This window comes from Anser cygnoides, chromosome W (genome assembly GCF_040182565.1).
Source record: "Anser cygnoides isolate HZ-2024a breed goose chromosome W, Taihu_goose_T2T_genome, whole genome shotgun sequence".
Lineage (NCBI taxonomy): Eukaryota > Metazoa > Chordata > Aves > Anseriformes > Anatidae > Anser > Anser cygnoides.
In genome coordinates this window covers 9,304,778-9,325,336 of record NC_089911.1, presented here as the reverse complement: position 1 = coordinate 9,325,336, position 20,559 = coordinate 9,304,778, and the positions used below count along the sequence as shown (strand labels likewise).

Genomic DNA, 20,559 nt, shown 5'->3' with positions numbered 1-20,559 from the left:
AGAATGGCTCGGGTTGGAAGGGACCTCATAGATCATCTAGTTCCAACTCCCCTGCCATAGGCAGGGATGCCACCCACTAGATCAGGGTGCCCAGGGCCTCATCCAACCTGGTCTTGGACACCTCCAGGGATGGGGCATCCACACCCTCTCTGGGCAACCTGTTCCAGTGCTTTACCACCCTCTGAGCGAAGAATTTCCTCCTAACCTCTAATCTAAATCTCCCCTCTTTTAGTTTAAAACCATTCCCCCTTGTCCTGTCATTTTCTGCCCGAGCAAAGAGTGGCTCTCCATTTTTTTTATAAGCCCCCTTTATGTACTGAAAGGTTGCAATGAGGTCTCCCCGGAGCCTTCTCTTCTTTAGGTTGAACAGCCCCAGCTCTGTCAGTTTTTCTTCATAGGAGAGGTGCTCCAGCCCCTTGATCATCTTTGTGGCCCTACTCTGGACCCGCTCTAACAGATCAACAGCCTTCTTGTGCTGGGGGCTCCAGACCTGGATGCAGCACTCCAGGTGAGGCCTCACAAGGGCAGAGTAGAGAGGGACAATCACCTCCTTTGACCTGCTGGCCACTCCTCTGTTGATGCAGCCCAGGATGCAGTTGGCCTTCTGGGCTGCAGGCGCACACTGCTGGCTCATGTCAAGCTTTTCGTCCACCAGAACCCCCAAGTCCTTCTCTACAGGGCTGCTCTCACCACTCGTAACTGGCCTCCACTTGGACATAGAGCCCTTGACTACCACTCTCTGGGTGTGACCTTCAAGCCAAGTCCTTATCCACTGAATGGTCCACCCATCAAATCCATATCTCTCCAATTTGGAGATCAGGATGTCATGTGGAACCGTGTCAAAGGACTTGCAGAAGTCCTGGTAGATGACATTGATCGGTCTTCCTTTGTCAACTGATACAGTCACTCCATCATAGAAGGCCACCAGATTGGTCAGGCACGATTTGCCCTTGGTGAAGCCATGCTGGCTGTCTTGGTTCACCTCTTTGTCTTGCATGTACCTCAACATTGCTTCCAGGAGGATCTTTTCCATGACCTTGCCAGGCACAGAGGTGAGGCTCACCTATCTGTAGTTCCCCAGATCCTCCTTTCTACCCTTTTAAAAATGGGAGTGGTGCTTCCCTTTTTCCAGTCACCAGGGACTTTGCCTGACTGCCAGGACTTTTCAAATATGATGGAGAGAGGCTTGGCAATTACATCAGCCAATTTTTGACACTTATATTATGACACTTAAATCAGAGAATTGCCCACAAGAAGCAGCTCAGGGCACTGAAGTTCAAAGACTGGTCTTTTCTATTTCTAAAAACAGTGAATGAAATGTAAATCTCAAATTTATTAAATATTCTTCTTGTATCAAGTCAATGTAGTACTCCATGAGTGACCAATAAATACATACTGCAGAGTTAAGAAAGGGAGGAATAAAAGAAAATATTTAAGTTTTTTAGCCCCTCAAACATGCATAGCTTTGAAAATGAAAAATTAAATAACTGTAATCACCAACTAATAGAGATTAATCACCAAAACCAAATCAGCTAAGGACATATACTTCTTTACACAAGTAAATGCACCTAGAATGAATCACAGAGCTACTTTAGAGCCAATTAAAAATTCAGCAATCTGATACGCACTGTTGCCTTACCTTCAGCAATTGCTCCAAGGACAAGAATACCAGATTCTTTAACTACCCATTCGGGATGGAAGAGCAGTTCCTTCAAAAGAGGCAAGATGTATGGCAGAAGTTCATCATGAAATACATTGGCCAGGACATCTAAAGCAGCAGCAGAACATTTCCCTGAGGGGAATCAACAGCATCAATCTCTGCTTATTATACAACCAGTTGTAGTTAGTATAATTCTTATTTTAACTTTGAGCCGCCAGTGAAGTCTCAGGGCATTAGAAAGAAGGATACTTCAATTTCATTACAATACACAGTGATCTACTGTGTGCTGATGCAAAGCTACAGCTACCAGTTTTGCAGCATTTAGAATAACCACTAAAAAGACGTATACACTGGGGAAGTTGAAACACTCACTTACAGGAACCACACAATCATATTGCAACATTATATACACTACATAATTTCAGGATGGTGTAACACTAAGGAAGAGGTAAGGTCTGTGACATGAATGTAACATACTGGAGAAACTAAGGAGCAATGACCTAAAAAAAATTAGCATTTGATTCAAACAAAAACGTTCAAACACGATCCATGTCTCAAAATAAAGTAAAAATAAATTAATATAAATAATAATAATAAAAATCAATCTCTACAGACTGAAAGGAATCCATCAACCTCTGTTCTGAGCTCTTATACATTATTGCTTTTTTCTGATGCACCAGTACAAAGAACACCTCAAAATTAATTTGAAAACTTTTAATCTTGTGTTTTTACCAAATAAAAACACATAAAAGAAAAATCAGTAACAACTTCAAAATATGATTAAGAAATCCTTACTATTTTTCTGCTGTGATGTTGTCATGTCTAGAAAAACAAAACTAAGATTGTTTTGTAAAGAAACTTTGTATTACAGAATTTATACTGCATTTTTTGGTTATTAAGATCTCAGCTCCTTATTAATCTCTTAGAAAGAATCCAACTGGAACAAAATTACATACAAGACAGGTATCAGGCAAAACATACGCAGCATATGTAACATGCAGAAATCCTAAACTGGACCCGAACAGCTAGTAGACCCAAATATGACACAGGTAAGTTTCAGCCAGGAGGTAGGAATTATTAGAATAGATAATAAATATAAACCTTTCTGCTCTGCTCCTAGATGCAGTCCAACAGGTTTGCATGAAACAAAACATAAGCCCTCAACTCAGAGCACATCTCAACTACAAAATAATAAACATCACCAACTCTCAACAAAGACCAATAGGTGCTGTTATCAGCTAAGGCTGTTTCAGCTTTCTACTAGAGGCAAAAAATGGAGGGCTCCCGTAATTAATTACCAGGTGTCATTAGTAAACAATGCTGTTAACTGTTAGGCTGCACTGATGTTTCCTCTGTTCAAATTGGAAAGCAAATATACAACAGAGGATAAGAAATAAGGCACAAAATTCTGAATTTCAGATAATCCAAAATCTCTCAAGTCCAGATGACATATTTCAATACTGATTTCCCCAACTGTTCTGCTCTTTCTCTTTCAGGCTACCACTCACGGTCAGCTTTAGCTTCCTCACCATCTTAATCAAAACTCTGGACCACAGGGCATTCTCTGTCAATTTCAACTATGATTTTCAGGAAATATGTATTTACTTCTGCAATCTCTACACACAACAGTGACAAAAACAGTGTTATGAATCTAAAAACTAACTAATAAGAGACTTCATAAAAATAAGCATATTTATGCCCATATTTTCTTCAAAAATAATAATGTATTGTTCTTGCATGGCAAGGGTTTGGTAGCAGGGGGCTGTAGAGATGGCCTCTGTGAGAAACAGCCCTGCAGACACCAAGGTCATAGAAGAAGGAGGGGGAGGAGGTGCTCCAGGTGCCAGAGCAGAAGTTCCACTGCGGCCTGTGGAGAGGACCATGGTGGAGCAGGCTGTCCTCCTGCAGCCCATGGTGTACCACGGTGGAGCAGATTTCCACACTGCAGCCCATGGAGGAGCCCATGGTGGAGCAGGTGGATCTGACCTGAAGGACGCAGCAGCCCATGGTGAGCCCCTGATGGAGCAGACTCCGGGCCAGACCTCTAGCCCATGGAGGGGAGCCCACACATGAGCAGGTGACCTGGCAGGAGCTGCTGCCTGTGGGGGACCCAGGTTGGAGCAGCGTGCTCCTGATGGATGGACCCCATGGTACGGATCCATATTTGGAGCAGTTCTTGAAGAGCTGCTGCCTGTGGGAAGCCCAGGCAGGATCAGTTTGGGAAGGACTGCATCCCGTGGGATTAACCCCACGTTGGAGCAAGGGAAGAGAGTGACCGTGAAGGAGTGGCAGAGACGAAGTGCTATAGACTGACCGCAACCCCCATTCCCCTGTGCTGCTCAGGGGGAGGAGGTCAAAGAGGGTGGAGGGGGGAGGGAAGGTGTTTTTAGTTTCTCACTGTTCTAGTCTGCTAGTGACAGGTAATAAATTATATTAATCTTCCTACGCTGAGTCTGTTTTGCCTGTGACAATAATTGGTGAGTGATCTCCCTGTCCCTATCTCAACCTTTGAGCCCTTTCCATCATATTTTCTCCCCTGTTTTCTTTTAGGAGGGGGAGCAAGAGAGCAGTTGTGGTGGAGCTCAACTGCCCAGCAGGGTAAAACCACCACAAATAATTTAAAAATTCAGATATGTGTCAAAATTGTTTGAACCATAAACTTCAAGGTACATTCATCTGTTGTGAAAACTCAAGGCTCTGTAAGAAAAAATAAAAATTATGTGGATGAATAATCTAAATTTCAAAACTGAAAAAAGGGTTCTTCAGGGAAGAAACTTTTCTGTAATATGTATTTCATTATACAGTGAGAAGAAAAAAACAATAGTGCAAGGACAAGTTGAAGTACAAGGGTTGAGAACCTTCTGAACCAGAACTGAGGCAGCCACCAAGATCAGGCATTTCATTTCTATGGCTTCTCAGGGGCTGAATGAAGTAGTTCAAAATCACATTATTAAGTTGTCAAAAACCCCCTACAGTATGATTTCCTATTTATATAAGTAAATCTAATTATAGACTTTATAGATTCAAAAAGAATACATATTTTCTCAAGTTAATCCACATCAAACACAAATTTCTAATGGTCCCAAGCAGTCATACTTCCTCACTTTATCTAAAGGATCATAACTGAGAAGTCAGCTCTTGGACTGGAAATAACCCTTCAGAAACAATATGAAGTTTAACAAGAGCAAGTGCCATATTCTGCACCTGGGAAGGCACAACCCTGGTTATACATACAGACTGGGGGACGAGATGCTGGAGAGCAGCCCTGCAGAAAGGGATCTGGGGGTTCTGGTTGACAGCAAGCTGAACATGAGCCAGCAGTGTGCCTTGGCGGCCAAGAGGGCCAACCCTATCCTGGGGTGCATCAAGAACGACATTGCTAGCCGGTCAAGGGAAGTGATTGTCCTGCTCTACTCTGCACTGGCGCAGACTCACCTTGAGGACTGTGTGCAGTTTTGGGCACCACAGTATAAGAAAGACATGAAGTTGTTAGAGAGTGTCCAGAGGAGGGCTACAAAGATGGTGAAAGGTCTAGAGGGGAAGACGTACGAGGAGCAGCTGAGGTCACTTGGTTTGTTCAGCCTAGATAAATAAGAGAAGACTGAGGGGAGACCTCATTATAGTCTACAGCTTCCTCATGAGGGGGAGCAGAGGGGCAGATGCTGATCTCTTCTCTGGTGACCAGTGACAGGACCTGAGGGAATGGCTTGAAGCTGTGACAGGAGCGGTTCAGGCTGGATATCGGGAAAAAGTTCTTCACTGAGAGGGTGGTCAGGCATTAGAACAGGCTCCCCAGGGAAGTGGTCACGGCACCAAGCATGCCGGAATTTAAGAAGCATTTGGACAGTGCTCTCAGACACATGGTCTGATATTTTGGGTGGTCCTTTGGGGACCCAGGAGTTGGACTCGATGATCCTTGTGGGTCCCTTCCAACTTGGGATATTCTATGATAACCCACTTGAGAACCTGTTCTACCTTTTGAGGTGGTCAGCACCAGAACCAACAAAAAAGACAGTGTGACAGCTACAGATGTATCTCATGTGGAAGCAGATAGTCAGAAGACAAATCCTTGCCTGTTCCAGAATGAGGCTGCTTGCAAAGTATATTTAAATCAGATTTGCCAAAATTCTGCTTGCTGTCTTCTATCACTGAACTTAAAATAATAATAATAATAAAAAAAAAAATCCTGAAGATCCTATGACACATACACAGACCATCAAAACTGTGGTTTCCTCACAGCTATCTCCAACTCTTCATAACTGAGGTACTATTTTCTGGTTAGAAGCAAATTTCTCATCAGTAGCCAGTTTCAGAGTGTAGACTGAAGTAAAAGAAAGCATTATTTAAGCTTCCCCCAGCTATGAACAATGTGTAAGAACTTTTTTTTTAAAGGTAAAGCTAAACAGGTGATCTATGATTTGTATTATCTTGTAGAATTAAAATTCTAAGTCCAAAGCATCTGTTAAATTACATCCAGTATGTTTGCAGCTCCATCTGCCATATTCACAATAAGAAATAAGCTTACAGATAGCAAGCTTTTCTCAATGCAGTTATATAGTTCAAATATCATCTGAAAGAACACCCCCCCCAAACCACCAATTATATCAGGAGATGATTCTTTTTCTGTTTTTCTGTTCAAAAGCAAAGTTTCTGTATTCCTATACAAAGTCCCATTTTTACTGTGGGATTTTTTTTAGTTCTATTTTAAAACATTTTACATATTACTTTGACATACTTAAATTCCAGTCAGAAATAGTATCATCATCATCAAGTTCATCATCATCGTCATCATCTTCAATACCATCTTCTTCATTTTGCTGAGCCATTGTCCGTGAACGATGAAAACGAGGTCTTATGTCCTGTTCACTATCTGGAATAGCTTCATCTTCTTCAATATCCCCCTGTCATCAAAATATTTCATCAGTGTAACTATATTGCTTAAGGAAGTTAAGAATGCAGTATAAATTTCAGTTCAAAATTTCATAACCACATGAAAAATTCACCTCCCACTTGTGCTGCCCAGCTAACTAAAAATGTTATTATTCCTGCATTCTGCTACAGTATTTACCAGAAAATAACAGGAAAAAAAAAAAGCAAGAGAGGTAAGCTCACATAAAAGCACAAAGTATCTGTCTTGTTAAGAAATCACTCTTGATGTGAATGAATTGGAAAGAAGTGATAGAGAAATTCTGGTACAGAGGCATATCCTAAAACACTGTGATGGAAAAAGTGTAGTTCAGTCTAGAAGGGCATTAGAACTAATTCTGAACATTTTTTTTAGGCTGCATTGTTACAATAGTTCTTGGGTAAAAGTATCCCAGCTCTGCCTAAGTTGGGTGAGAGAGGGTCGGGGCAAAGCAGGAAAGGCCATAGATTATTTTCCAACAAGCATGGTAGCAGTTAGCATTCAGTAGTTGGAACAGCACACCTTGCCCCACAAAGATAATTCTCCATGGAACAGATCGAAGACCAGGTCTGGCCTACCAGCTGAATCATTCTGATTTACAGGTGTGTTCATTTGACTGGGATCAAGTTATTTTTCTTCATAGAGGCTTGTATGGTGTTAAGTTTTGGATTTGTGATGAAAATAGTGCTGATACACACCAATGTTTTAGTTGTTTCTGAGCAGTGCTTACATAGAGTCAAGGACTCTTCTGCTTATGCTACCCTGCCAGCAAGGAGGCTGGAGGTACACAAGAAGCTGGGAGGAGACACAACCAGGACAGCTGATCTAAACTGTCTAAAGGGCTATTCCTTACCATACGATATCATGCTCAACAATAAAACTGGAGGGAATTAGCCGGGGTGTTACCATTGTTTGGGGCCTGGCTGGTCATTGGTGAGCTGGTGGTGAGCAAATGCATTGTGCATTACTTGTTTTGTTTTTCCCTTTGGTTGGGGGGGTTATTGTTTTTTTGCCCTCCCCCCCCAACTGTCTTTATCTCAACCCCACAAGTTTTCTCACTTTTGCCTTTCTGATTCTCTTCCCCGCGTCCAGCTAGCATGAGCAAGAGGCTGTGTGGTGCTTAGCTGCCTGCTGGGTTTAAACCACAACAACAGGTCAGAAGCTAAGCAGATATTCCCACAGAGTAAAAGAAATCAATGCTCACCTTCAGCAAAATAATATCTATCTCTGAATATCTCATACCATTTACCAGCACAGGTATCAGCCTGCAAAGAAATATTGATACATGTCAAAATAATACATAAATAAGGCAAGCTAATTTTCAGTTATCTGGGCCATAATTTTGATTGTAATCATCTCCCTCCCCCCAATTAAAAAAACAAAACACACAAACCACAAACTAAAAAACACAACAAAAGAAAAGAAAAACCCACAACTTCACCCTGATAACAAAAGCTAGTACCTAAACTAAGTTTCACTTCATGAAGTTCATCAATACTTTGTAATCTGCAGAAGTGTTAATTTCAAGTTACAAGCTTTCTAACTAGAGGCAGACAGGTGGCACAACTGAGTTTTACACTTTAAAAACAGGATATTTTTCCATAAGATGAAACTTATTCTGAAACACCTTTCAGATATTGTCTAAAGCTTTTCAGTAAGAATTCAAACTCTCATAATATTCTTGATAAATAAGTTGGTTCTCTCCAATAGTACTTGTCACTTTATTTTTGGCTGAGGACCCTATCTCACTACTGAAAGATGGAAGTTTTCACCTTCTGTGATTACTTTGAAGTATCACTCCTTAAGGCAAGTCCCCAACATAGAGATCTTGACTAATCTATATGAGAACTTCACTTAGTTATTGAACTGTTAATAGCTATGAGACTCCAACTGTAAAAAACTGAAAAAGTACTAGGGGGAAAAAAGTCAAATAGTTTACATGAAAAATACATTCACCACAACAAAATCTATAAAAATAAAAATTATGTATTACAAATCAAATCAATCTAATAAAATCACCATGGACTGACCCAGCACCTGTGACAGACTCAATCCCTGTACATTCTGAAACTAAGGAGTAATCAGGCCAGCAATAACATTCACACATTTCAATGGTATGTTACTTTCTGAACTTTTAATGAAAGAATAGTAAGTATTCAGATTAATACCAATTCGCTGGCATTTCTGCAACATACTTCATGAAGTACGCAGAAGCTATGTATTTTGTAAGAAAGCCTACAGGAGCAAAATGGAACAAGAGATTAGATACCACATAAACAGGTTTTTAGAAGATCTTGTCCCACCCTTAATTTAATATAAAATTTTTTGAGGTTGTCATCAAGTATTGACAGACTTGCAGAGCGCCCTATTCAAACTGGACTCATCAACAAACAAGTTGCTTGCAACAAACATAACATCGAAAGATCATGAGAGAAATGTAACATTACTAATCTGTTTTCCTAGAAATTTAAAAGCTTCTTTAAAAAAAAAATCAACCATAAAGCTCTTGCAATGTCAATGCTTATACAGGTCAGAAGAGGTTAAAATTTCATACTATTCACCTTCTCAGTGTAAATATGATGTGTAGTGGGAAGGGGGGTGAGTAGAATCAAGAATTATACTATCATTCTTTTGTCTTTTGAGCTACAGGAGTAGGAATTAAGTAAAATCATTTTAAAACTTTAAAATCATTTCTCATAACATTATTTTCCATTTTCAACCCCTACTTTCAGTGCTAAAAATATGTTTTAATCTCAATTCTCTACTTTCTGATTGCTTATAAAAACTGAAATTTTGTCGATTTTTAAAATTGATTCTCATCTAAAATTCTCATTTCTGTCAAAAAGAAAGTATCTTTACTCTCAACATCTTGAGAGTAAGAACAGAATCATAGACAGAACTGCCCTAGTATTTTCAAAAAACTTCCATGCATACATAAAAAAACAGTCTCCATTTACTGGGAACATTGAAGAATCCATTAATTATTACAAAAGACTTTAGTCTGAAACAAGCTACAAACACTGCTGCAGACATGCAGATGTTTAAATCTCAAACATGGATATTCATTCCCATTCAATCTAGGATCTACATTTTGAGGCTTATAATAACTTTTTAGAACTTACAAAACACTATAGGCAATCTGGTCTGAAGAAGTATAAAGGAACACATTATACATGCTTTGTTCAAGTCTAAATTGCAGTGACAATTAATACAAAATTGATTCCTAGATCAAAGTGATCTTATATCATTTTGTTATGTTCTTTATAAAGATGGGCATGACTATGCACCCAGAAGCATTGCACAGGGATCCCCAAAATGGCAGTCATCAAGATGACATGTTCATGTGTACTGTGTTATGCCAGATATTATAGGCAACGTCACGTGGAGATGTTTGAGCTTAAACACACATTATATCTTTGTATCCATTTGATGCTTAACAGGCTGTTAAGCCTGAGGTAAAGCACCACAGTGACAGTTAGGTTGCTTCTGGAGCTAGCTGGGTAGGAAATTCTCAAAAGTCTTTTCAATGAACTGTGCTACAACCATTTTTACTATGTAGAACTAGCTACAGGAAATTTCTTCTAAACATGCTGCAAGCTAGATACAATCTTTATAAGAGTAACTAGGAACAAGTCAATTGAAGTTTAAAGATGACTATTTCAAAAAAATAACTAAGAGTTGTAATTACTAATACTTACTTAGTAAGATGCCGACATAATACATCTTTACAAATGGGCTGTTCAGCCAAAGTAAGCCAAAACTCACAAGCCTCCAAAGTAACATTTTCATCTTGGTCCTGGGTCCTTTGAAGCATGTACTACACAATATAGAAAGAAATTACTTGTATAAGATAGAAGTTTTAAGTACCCAGAAGCTACCAACATTGCAAACTGTGTTTGCAAAAACAGAGTATGCCACCATAATAATTTTTTTTCTTTGGGGAAAGGGGAAGAAAGAGACTTAAGAGACTACTTAAGGCTATGGTGAGAATAAGCTAAGAGACTTCTTTCTTAATCCTAGATGATTCAGATTCTAAAGTCCTTCACTGTTTAAGTGAGAACATTATTACCAAGAAACTATGGACAGAGACCCAAGATAAACAAACAGCAGTTTCCTGTGCATAAGTTTTTGTTTTGTTTTTAAAACCACTCGCCTACCTTTTCACTTTGGAATAAAAGGTGCAACTATACAATTAAGATGGAAATACTTTATATTTCCAGTACCATAAAAAAGCTTCCAAATCAATTAAGTAGAACCTATAACGTGTGGGAGGAAGCAGTCTCACATTTTTCTAGCATGAATGGTAATTCAGAGATTCAGTATAAAATCTTTAAGCTTGCTATTAAAATTGAATCCCCCTTAAACCAAAAATAATCAAATACCTGCATAAACAGAAAGTCTAAGTATACCATTGCAACATCACTTTCTTACACACAACTACCAGAACAATTTAGGGAAGATGCTTGCAACAACCAAAATAGTAATTTCTACATTCTTCCATGCTGGCCCTTATTTCTGAAAGAGTTGGTGGTTCTACTCAGTATAGAAGCCTTATGGAAGTCCATGCAGCTACCTTTCCTCATATATGGATTTAAAACAACAAAAGAAAACCTTCTTCAGTTGCTTCAGAATACTATTTTTCTCTTAAAACTAAATAGAATGGGGTGACCTTTTTTATCCTTATGTATTTCAGGGATGCAGGATTTTCCATGAACACACCCCTTCCTACAGAATTACACTAAATTGCAAGCTTTTCCTAAAGGTTTGCTATTGTGATTAAGAACACACAGTAACAGAAATACTGTTCTAGTCTGAGTTGTTAGCAGATTACAGCTTGGAAAATTGAAAAATGCTCTAATGACCTTCCAATTGCAAACGAGACTTCATTAATGCAACTGAAATTAAGAGATTTGGCATTTTCCCTGAGAGGGCTTAAAAAATCACTATTTTCTTGTATCCAGTTATTTGTCAGGAAGACAAAAACAGAGTAACAAAAAGTAATTTCTGAAGGCACTCCTCACTGTTGTTATTTCCTCTTTAATTATGCATTATATGTATTAATAGCATATGCTCCATGAAGTTAGATATTAATAGATTAAAAAGGTTACTTAAACCCAGTGGTATAAGATAACCATATGCACAGCCTGGAAATCATAGAAAGAACAGTGTACATAGTAACAAAGCAAAATGTGGGAAGGGTATTTAAAGGTTTTTTTTTAATATTATCATGCCAAATTTTAATAAGTACTTCCAATGGTAAGCTATAAAGTTCTACTGACTTCAGGCAATGGAAATAGTTGCTTTGTAACCATAAATTACAAAATAGTATAGGAAGATTATTCAGTACAGTTTTGTATACTCTATAACAAACAGTGTTGCGTTAGTCTTATTAAGTCAAAAAATCAGGAAAAGAATGGCAAGATACACAAAGCATTAAATCAAATACTTTATGGAATAACAGACATCTTTATCTGAAGAAAGCAACAGGATGCACACAATCTTATGACTTCAGCAACAAGCTGAGTTTCTGTTATAACTTCATATCATCAATACACCATTCATTACAAGAAATCTCATTATGCATCGTATAATAAAAAGACAGGATTTCTACTGATAAAGACCTTAGGAGCCATGCATTTAGATAAATGTTGTCTGTGAACATACAAGTACAATCTAATAATTGAAATCTGTTAGATCTACTCCTGACATATCCTATTATCATGTTTTCAGACAAAAAACAAACAACAACAAAAACAACTAAACACCCATCTGCTTCTGCCCACCTGGAAGTGATGAACAAGGAGCTCTTGACCAAATTTAAACAGAAAAAGACAGCCTACAGAGAGTGGAAGCAAGGACAGATAGCCTGGGAGGGATACAGAGACATTGTCCGAGCAGCCTGACATCAGGTTAAGAAAGCCAAAGCCGTTTCTTTTAGAATTAAATTTGGCCAGGGACATCAACGGCAATAAGAAAGGCTTCTATAGGTACATTGGTGATAAAAGGAATACCAGGGAAATTGTGGGCCCTCTCCGGAAGGAAACAGGAGACCTGGTCATGCAGGATATGGAGAAGGCTGAGGTACTTAATGACTATTTTGCCTTGGTCTTCACTGACAAGGGCTCCAGCCACATAGCCCAGACCCCAGAACACAAAGGCAGGGACTGGGAGAACTGCCCAGTGTAGGAGAAGATCAAGTTCAAGACCATCTAAGGAACCTGAAGGTGTGCAAGGCCATGGTTCCTAAGGAAACTGGTGGATGAAGTTGCTAAGCCACTATCCATCATATCTAAGAAGTTGTGTCTGGTGAAGTTCGCACTGACTAAAAGAGGGGAAACATAACCCCCATTTTTAAAACGGGAAAAAAGGAAGACCCGGGGAACTACAGGCCAGTCAGTCTCACCTCCGTGCCTGGCAAGATCATGGAGCAGATCCTCCTGGAAGCTGTGTTAAGTCACATGAAAAAAAAAAGTGATTGGTGACAGCCAACATGGCTTCACTCAGGGCAGATTGTGTCTGACAAATCTGGTGGCCTTCTACAACAGGGTTATAGTATTGGTGGATAGGGATAGTATTGGTGGATAGTGGAAGAGCAACTGACAATCATCTACCTGGAATTATGCAAAGCATGTGACACTGTCTCCCATGATATCCTCATCTATAAATTGGAGAGACATGGATTTGATGGATGGACCACTTGGTGGGTAAGGAATTGGCTGGATGATTGCACTCAAAGAGTTGCAATCAACAGCTCAGTGTTCTGGTGGAGATCAGTGACAAGTGGTGTTCTTCATGGGTTGGTATTGGGACCAGTGCTGTTTAACTTCTTTGTTGGTGACATGGACAGAGAAATTGAGTGCGCCCTCAGTAAGCTTTCTAACGACACCAAGCTGTGTGGTACAGTCGACACGCTGGAGGGAAGGCATGCCATCCAGAGGGGCCTTGACAGGCCTGAGAGGTGGGCCTGTGCGAACCTCATGAGGTTCAACAAGTCCAAGTGAAAGGTGCTGCACCTGGGTTAGGGCAATCCCAAGCTCAAATACAGGCTGGGCAGAGAATGGATTGAGAGCAGCCCTAATAAGAAGGACCTAGGGGTGTTGGCTGACGAGAAGCTCAACATGAGCTGGCGATGTGTGCTTGCAGCCCAGAAAGCCAACTGTATCCTGGGCTGCATCAAAAAACGTGGCCAGCAGGTCGAGGGAGGTGATTGTCCCCCTTTACTCTGCACTCGTGAGACCCCAACGAACTACTGTGCTCAGCTCTGGGACCCCCAGCACAAGAAGGACATGGAAGTATTAGAACAAGTCCAGACGAGGGCCATGAAGATGATCACAGGGCTTGAGCACCTCTCCTACGAAGACAGATTGAAGGAGTTGAGGTTGTTCAGCCTGGAGAAGAGAAGGCTCCAGGAAGACCTTATAGTGGCCTTCCAGTACCTAAAGGGGGCCTACAGGAAAGCTCGAGAGGGACTCTTTATCAGGGAGTGTAGTGATAGGATGAGGGATAATGGCTTTAGACTAAAAGAGAGTAGATTTAGATTATAGATTATATATAGGTCCAGGTCTGGAGCCCCCAGCACAAGAAGGATGTGGATCTGTTAGAGCGGGTCCAGAGAAGGACCACAAAGATGATCAAGGGGCTGGAGCACCTCTCCTATGAAGAAAGAATATGAGGGCTGGGGCTGTTCAGCCTAAAGAAGAAAAGGCTCCAGGGAGACCTCGTTGCAGCTTTTCAGTACTTAAAGGGGACTTTTAAAAAAGATGGAGAGCCACTCTTTGCTCAATCAGATAATGACAGGACAAGAGGGAATGGTTTTAAACTAAAGAGGGGAGATTTAGATTAGAGGTTAGGAGGAAATTCTTCACTTGGAGGGTGGTGAGGCACTGGAACAGGTTGCCCAGAGAGGGTGTGGATGCCCCATCCCTGGAGGTGTCCAAGACCAGGTTAGATGAGGCCCCAGGCAACCTGATCTAGCGGGTGGTGTCTCTGCCTATGGCAGGGGGGTTGGAGTTAGATGATCTTTAAGGTCCCTTCCAACCCAAACCATTCTATGATTCTAAGTGCATGCTCAAAAAGCCCACTGAAAACTTAGCCATTCCTGTCTGCTCCAGGAACTTGGCATGAAAGTTAATGCTAAATCTTTTTGCTTCAAAAGCATTATACTCTAAGACCTTCTGTCTTAGAATCTCTACTGGATCATTTATACTCTTAATTCCTTTTAAAAGTGATTCTCTATAAGCATAGGGAACATCATGTGAATACAAGTTTCTCTCTTGTTAAGACTTCCTTCACTTATTCAGAGCAGCCAACATCTGCAGCCATTCAAGCTTCCAAGTGGCAAAAAACTGACTCATTTAAATGCTGAACAATAGTCCCAGTTCTGAGGTATTACATTTGCACATGCAAGTGCAGCACCCAGCACTTAGCCTTGTTGAACTTCATACAATTGGCCTTGGCCCATCAGTCCAACCTATCTAGATCCCTCTGCAGAGCCTTCCTAGCCTTGAGCAAATCAACACTTGCACCTAACTTGGTGTCATCTGCGAACTTACTGAGTGTGCACTCAATCCCCTTGTCCCGATCATTGATAAAGATACTGAAGAGAAGTGTTGCCAATACTGAGCCTTGGGGGACACCACTAGTGACTGGCCTCCAACTGGATTTAACTCCATTCACCAGGACTCTTTGGGCCCGGCCACCCAGCCAGTTCTTAATCCAATGAAGCGTACACCCGTCCAGGCCTTGAGCAGCCAGTTTCTTCAGGAGAATGCTGTGGGAAACAGTGTCAGAAGCCTTACTGAAGTCTAGGTAGACCACATCTACAGCCTTTCCCTCGCCAATGAGCGTGTCACCTTGTTGTGGAAGATCAGGTTCGTCAAGCAGGACCTGCCTTTCATAAACCCATACTAACTGGTCCTGATCACCTGGTTGTCCTGTAAGTGCCACGTAATGGTGCTCAAGATAATCGGCTCCATGAATTTCCCCAGCACCGAGGTCAGACTGACAGACCTGTAGTTTCCTGGATCCTCCTTCCAGCCCTTCTTGTAGATGGGCATCACATCTATTAGCCACCAGTCGACTGGGACCTCCCCTGATAGCCAGGACTGCTGATAAATGATGGAAAGCATCTTGGTGAGTACTCCTGCCAGCTTCCTCAGTACCCTCAGGTGGATCCCTTCTGGCCCCATAGACTTGTGCACATCTAAGTGGTTTAGCAGCTCGCTAACCATTTCCCCTTGGATTATAAGGGCTTCATTCAGCTCCCCATCCCTATCTACCAGCTCAACAGGCTGGCTACCCAGAGAACATCTGGTATTTCTAGTAAAGACTAAGGCAAAGAAGGCCTTAAGTACCTCAGCCTTTTCCTCATCTCTTGCCACTATGTTTCCCCCCACATCCAATAAAGGATAGAGATTCTACTTAGCCACCCCTTTTCTTGTTTATGTATTTATAAAAAAAACCTAAAAATTAATTGTCTTCAACAGCAATAGCCAGATTGAGCTCCAGTTGGGCTTTGGCCCTTCTAATTTTGTCCCTGCACAGCCTCACAACACAGCCTCTTTGTATAGTCTTCTTGAGTGGCCCGTCCCTTCTTTCAAAGCTCATAAACCCTCTTTTTCTTACTGAGCTCTAGCCACAGCTCTCTGTTCAGCCAGGCCATTCTTCTTCCATGCTGTCTCGTCTTCTGGCACATGGGGATGGCCTGCTCCTGCACCTTTAGGATTTCCTTCTTAAAGAGTGTCCAGCCTTCTTGGACACCTCTGCCCTTCAGGACTGCCTTCTAAGGGACTCTGCCAACCAGTCTCTTTAACAGGCCAAAGTTTGCCCCCTGGAAGCCCAGGGTGGCAGTTCTGCTAACCCCCCTCCTTACTTTTCCAAGAATCAAAAACTCTATTAATTCATGATCATTATTCCCAGACAGCCTCCAACCTTCACATCACCAAGTCCTTCTCTAAGCTTTTGCTTCTCCGAGGAAAAGGTCCAGAAGGGCACCGTCCCTAATTGGCTCACTCACCATCTGTGTCAGGAAGTTATCTTGCACACACTCTAGAAACCTCCTAGACTGTTTCCTCTCTGCTGTGTTGCATCTCCAGCAGACATCTAGTAATTTGAAGTCCCCCACAAGAACAAAGGCTAGTGATTCCAAGACTTGTCCCAGTTGCTTGTAGAATATTTTGTCTGCCTCTTCAGCCTGGTTAGGTGGTCTATAACAGATGCCCACCATGACATCTGCCTCACTGGCCTTCCCCCTGATTCTTACCCATAAACATTCTACCCTGTCATTGCCATTATTAATCTAAAGACAATCCAAACACTCCCTAACATACAGGGCTACTCCATGGCCTCTCCTTCCTAGCCTATCCCTTATGAAGAGTTTGTAGCCATCCACTGCAGCACTCCAAACATGCGAGCTGTCTCACCATCTTTCAGTGGGAGCAACTGTCATAGTTTTCCTGCTGCACAATGGCTTCCAGCTCCTCCTGTTTATTGCCCATACTGCGTGCATTGGTGTAGATGCATTTAGGTTGAGCTAGTGATCCTGTCACCTTTTTGGGGGGAGAAGCCTTAAAACCTGCATGACCATTTCTGGGCACTTTTGTGATTTCTAACCCATCAACGTCCCATGTGCCTTTGCTACCACATGACTCTCCATCCCCTACCTCAACAGGGGCGGCAGACCAATGGACCTTGCTACCACACTGTCCCTTAACCATTGCTATATCACCCCAAGGCTTGTCTCTGTCAAGCCTGGTTTTATCCCTTTCCCCCTTCAAATCTAGTTTAAAGCCCTTTCTATGAGCCCTGCTAAGTCCTGAGCAAAGATCCCTTTCCCCCTTAGACACAGGTGAACCCCATCCATTGTCAGCAGGCCTGGTGTCTTGTAAAATGACCCATGATCAAAAAACCCAAAGTTCTGCCAGTGACACCAGGCTCAGAGCCAGATATTGATTTGCTGCCTCTTCCTGTTCTTTGCCTCATCATTCCCTGCAACTGGAAGGATAAAGGAAAACACCACCTGTGCTCCTGATCCCTTAACTAGTTGTCCCAAGGCCATGAAGTCTCTCTTAATTGTCAACTTGCAAAGCTTCATACCTATTGTGCACAAGCACCTGGGAAGGTGGGGAACTCCCTTAGGGGATGCACCTGCCACACTGGGCAGGGACTTGTTGCCATTGCCCCTTATCCCCTAGGTCAGTGCTTTCAGCTGGGTGGAGAAAAGATAGGGAAACCCCTCTATCAAGCATCCCTTCTGCCTGCTGGGCTTGTCTCAGGGAAGGTAGGGAGCAACTCCAGTAGTCTACCTCCCTCTCAGACACCCTGATACTCCTCAGCCTATTCACCTCTTCCTGGAGTTCTGTCACTAGGTGGAGAATTACCTCAACCTGGGCATACTTCCTACAGATGTGCTCACTCCTGCCATCTTGAACAGGCATAAGAGTAGGGCACATTCTGCAGCCTGACACCTGAGTAGCAGCATGTTCCCCCTGGAGCTCTGTCTGTGAGGCTGCATCACTTGTGGGGGGTGCTAAGCTCCTAGAGGCCTTGTGCCAGGTGGATCCTATTTGCTCCCTGATAAAGCTGGCCAAGCTTCTGGGTTCTCTCACACAAACTGCCGTACCATCCCCTGACTGCCTGTCCTGGTCATTGTGCTTCCTAGGGGCTGCCTTTGTACGGGGCAGGTGGGGGGGGGGGGGGGGGGGGGGGGGGAGGGTGTGCTCCTGACTCCGCCCAAGCCTCATCAGCTGCTCTCTAGAGGGTTGGCAGCTCCCTCAAAATGCCTCGATGCAGGAAACCCCTTGCACTCCATGATCCCCCACTCAGCTGCAGAATGTGTCTGCCCTGGAAAGTGACTGTTAAAGAGTTACGAGGGGTTTAAATGTCCTGCCGTTGTTCCTGGCTCTGCCCAAGCCTCATCAGCTGCTCTCGTGAGGACTGACAGTCCTGGTGGCTCCCTCTGCTGCCTCGGTGCAGGAAACCCCTTGCATGCTACGATCCCCCCCTCCGCTGCAGAACACATCTGCCCCGGAGCCCATCACCTCAAGAATGTGATCTTCTCATTTGTAGTCAGACAATACCTGTCTGCTCCATGGTATAGCTGATCGTGGCCATTTCAAGATCAATTAAATTAATTAAGAATAAACAACTGTCATATGTGTTGGTCTGTCAAACACAATGTCAAGTTGACAATTAGCTATAAAGTTTCACAATCTCAATCTTGAAAGAAAATGAAGAGTAGGCAAATGCAAGAGTAAACATACTTGTTCTGATGAATGCTTTTTATGTTATTATTTCTGCAACCACAAACAGGTTTCAATAATGGGAAAGGAGACTCACCTCAACTATACTAATCATATGAGGAAGAAGGCGATCCATTCGAACTTCCAGCAACATTACAAGAGCACGGCAAACATTTTTGCGTACTTCAGGCTCCTCATCACCAGCCAGTGCAAAAAGATTCTGTTGGAAAGTAATACCAGTTAAAAAGCCTCAATTCATCTAGTTCAATTTGTATTTAAATTGACATTACTGGCAAACTACAGTATGCAAAAATGTACTTCTGTTACCTTCCAACCCCCATACCTCAGAATACCATATTATTTCCTACAAGCATCTGGTTTAGCAAATAACACTTTCAGATTCTCAATTTGTATGGCACATGTGACCAAAAAATACTGGTTGACATTAGACACTGGCACAAGAACATTATTTCCTGGACTTCTTTTTTTCCCTAAACATAAAGGAAGTTCTGAAGCCAGAAAACTGCTTCAATACATAACAGCAACAAATCAAATACTCTAGATAATTCCAAATAACAATTTTCTAGTCCACGTTCAGTGGTAATATTCAAGACACCCATCATCCAGACAGGCTCAATAATGTAATGATCTCCATACAGAATTCTCCATCACAAAGATGGGATAGACTACTATCATTACTTGTACACCTTTATGCAACACAAGTTTCCTCTACTTATGAAAAGGAAACATCTTTTAAAATGCTATTTATTTATGCTGGGAGAGTGCATAGACTAATCAACTTGGAGTACAAGCATACACAATGAACTTCAATCCATAGGGTAGATATAAACCTAAGAACGGGAAGACAGAAATAGGGAGTCTGGGGGCAGTGGTGACTGTAAAACATTATTCAGAGCTCTTGATAAATCAAATATGCAATTTGACTTAACCCACCCCCCAACCAAGAATGCACACCCACCTCAATAAAAGAATCTATGTGCAACATAAGAGCTTGAGTTCTGCTGATGATAAATTGATTGATGCATGCAACAGCATGAGACCTAGAAATGGAAGAGTTAAAATATGCATTTTTCATGACTTAAAAATCTTTTCTGAACTATATGTGGACATCAAAAAATTAGGAAGCAAATCACATTGACAAAAAATCACCAAGAGCCAGGAGGGAACAAATCTACCCATCTAGAGTATTAACAAGGAAAACATTTTAAAGTACAGACTTATACTTTCATACATCATAATACATACATAATTATTATTATGTAAAAATAAAGTAATAGGTAAATAAAAAACAGAGCAGGATGTCAATACCTGGCACATTTGTTCTAAACAATATGTAGATATGTTCTTTCTAAGTACATTATGATTATTGATCTTCTTCAATAGTCAAAATTCCATAAAAGTCAACATGGTGAAATTTCAGTATGTCCTTCACCAGGAGCATGGTGAACAGGGTGGGCAAACAGGGCTTGGTGTGTCAGTCACCCAGGCGTGGTGTGGCAGTTTGCGCAGCAGTTCACAGAGGCAGGGCGAGCAGGGAGGTCGAGCAGGGTCAGTCATATCTGTGTTGTGGGAAGGGCCAGAAGAAATGGTGTCCACCCGCCAAATCTGCTGGTCTGCAGCTGAAACCCAGATGGGGGGGCCGCAACCTCCCTGGGCAGATGCCTCCACCCAAACAGACCTCCCGGGGATCGAAAGAGAGGCCCAGACCCCCAGTTCCAGGGAGCTCCAGTCTC

General features: G+C 42.0%; 1 protein-coding gene across 1 annotated transcript in view; it reads right to left on the bottom strand.

The window, feature by feature from the left end:
- The window catches only part of LOC125181362 (transportin-1-like), a 30,612-nt gene extending 10,759 nt beyond the window's left edge, over window positions 1-19,853 (bottom strand). Inside the window, exons 1-6 of the mRNA XM_066987505.1 lie at window positions 19,785-19,853; window positions 18,903-19,025; window positions 10,265-10,383; window positions 7,771-7,831; window positions 6,396-6,561; window positions 1,640-1,792 (exon numbers count right to left, since the gene is read on the bottom strand). Coding sequence (XP_066843606.1) covers window positions 1,640-1,792; window positions 6,396-6,561; window positions 7,771-7,831; window positions 10,265-10,383; window positions 18,903-19,025; window positions 19,785-19,811 — 649 coding nt within the window. The 5' untranslated portion in view covers window positions 19,812-19,853. The remainder of the gene's footprint in view (window positions 1-1,639; window positions 1,793-6,395; window positions 6,562-7,770; window positions 7,832-10,264; window positions 10,384-18,902; window positions 19,026-19,784) is intronic.
- Window positions 19,854-20,559: the final 706 nt, after the last annotated feature.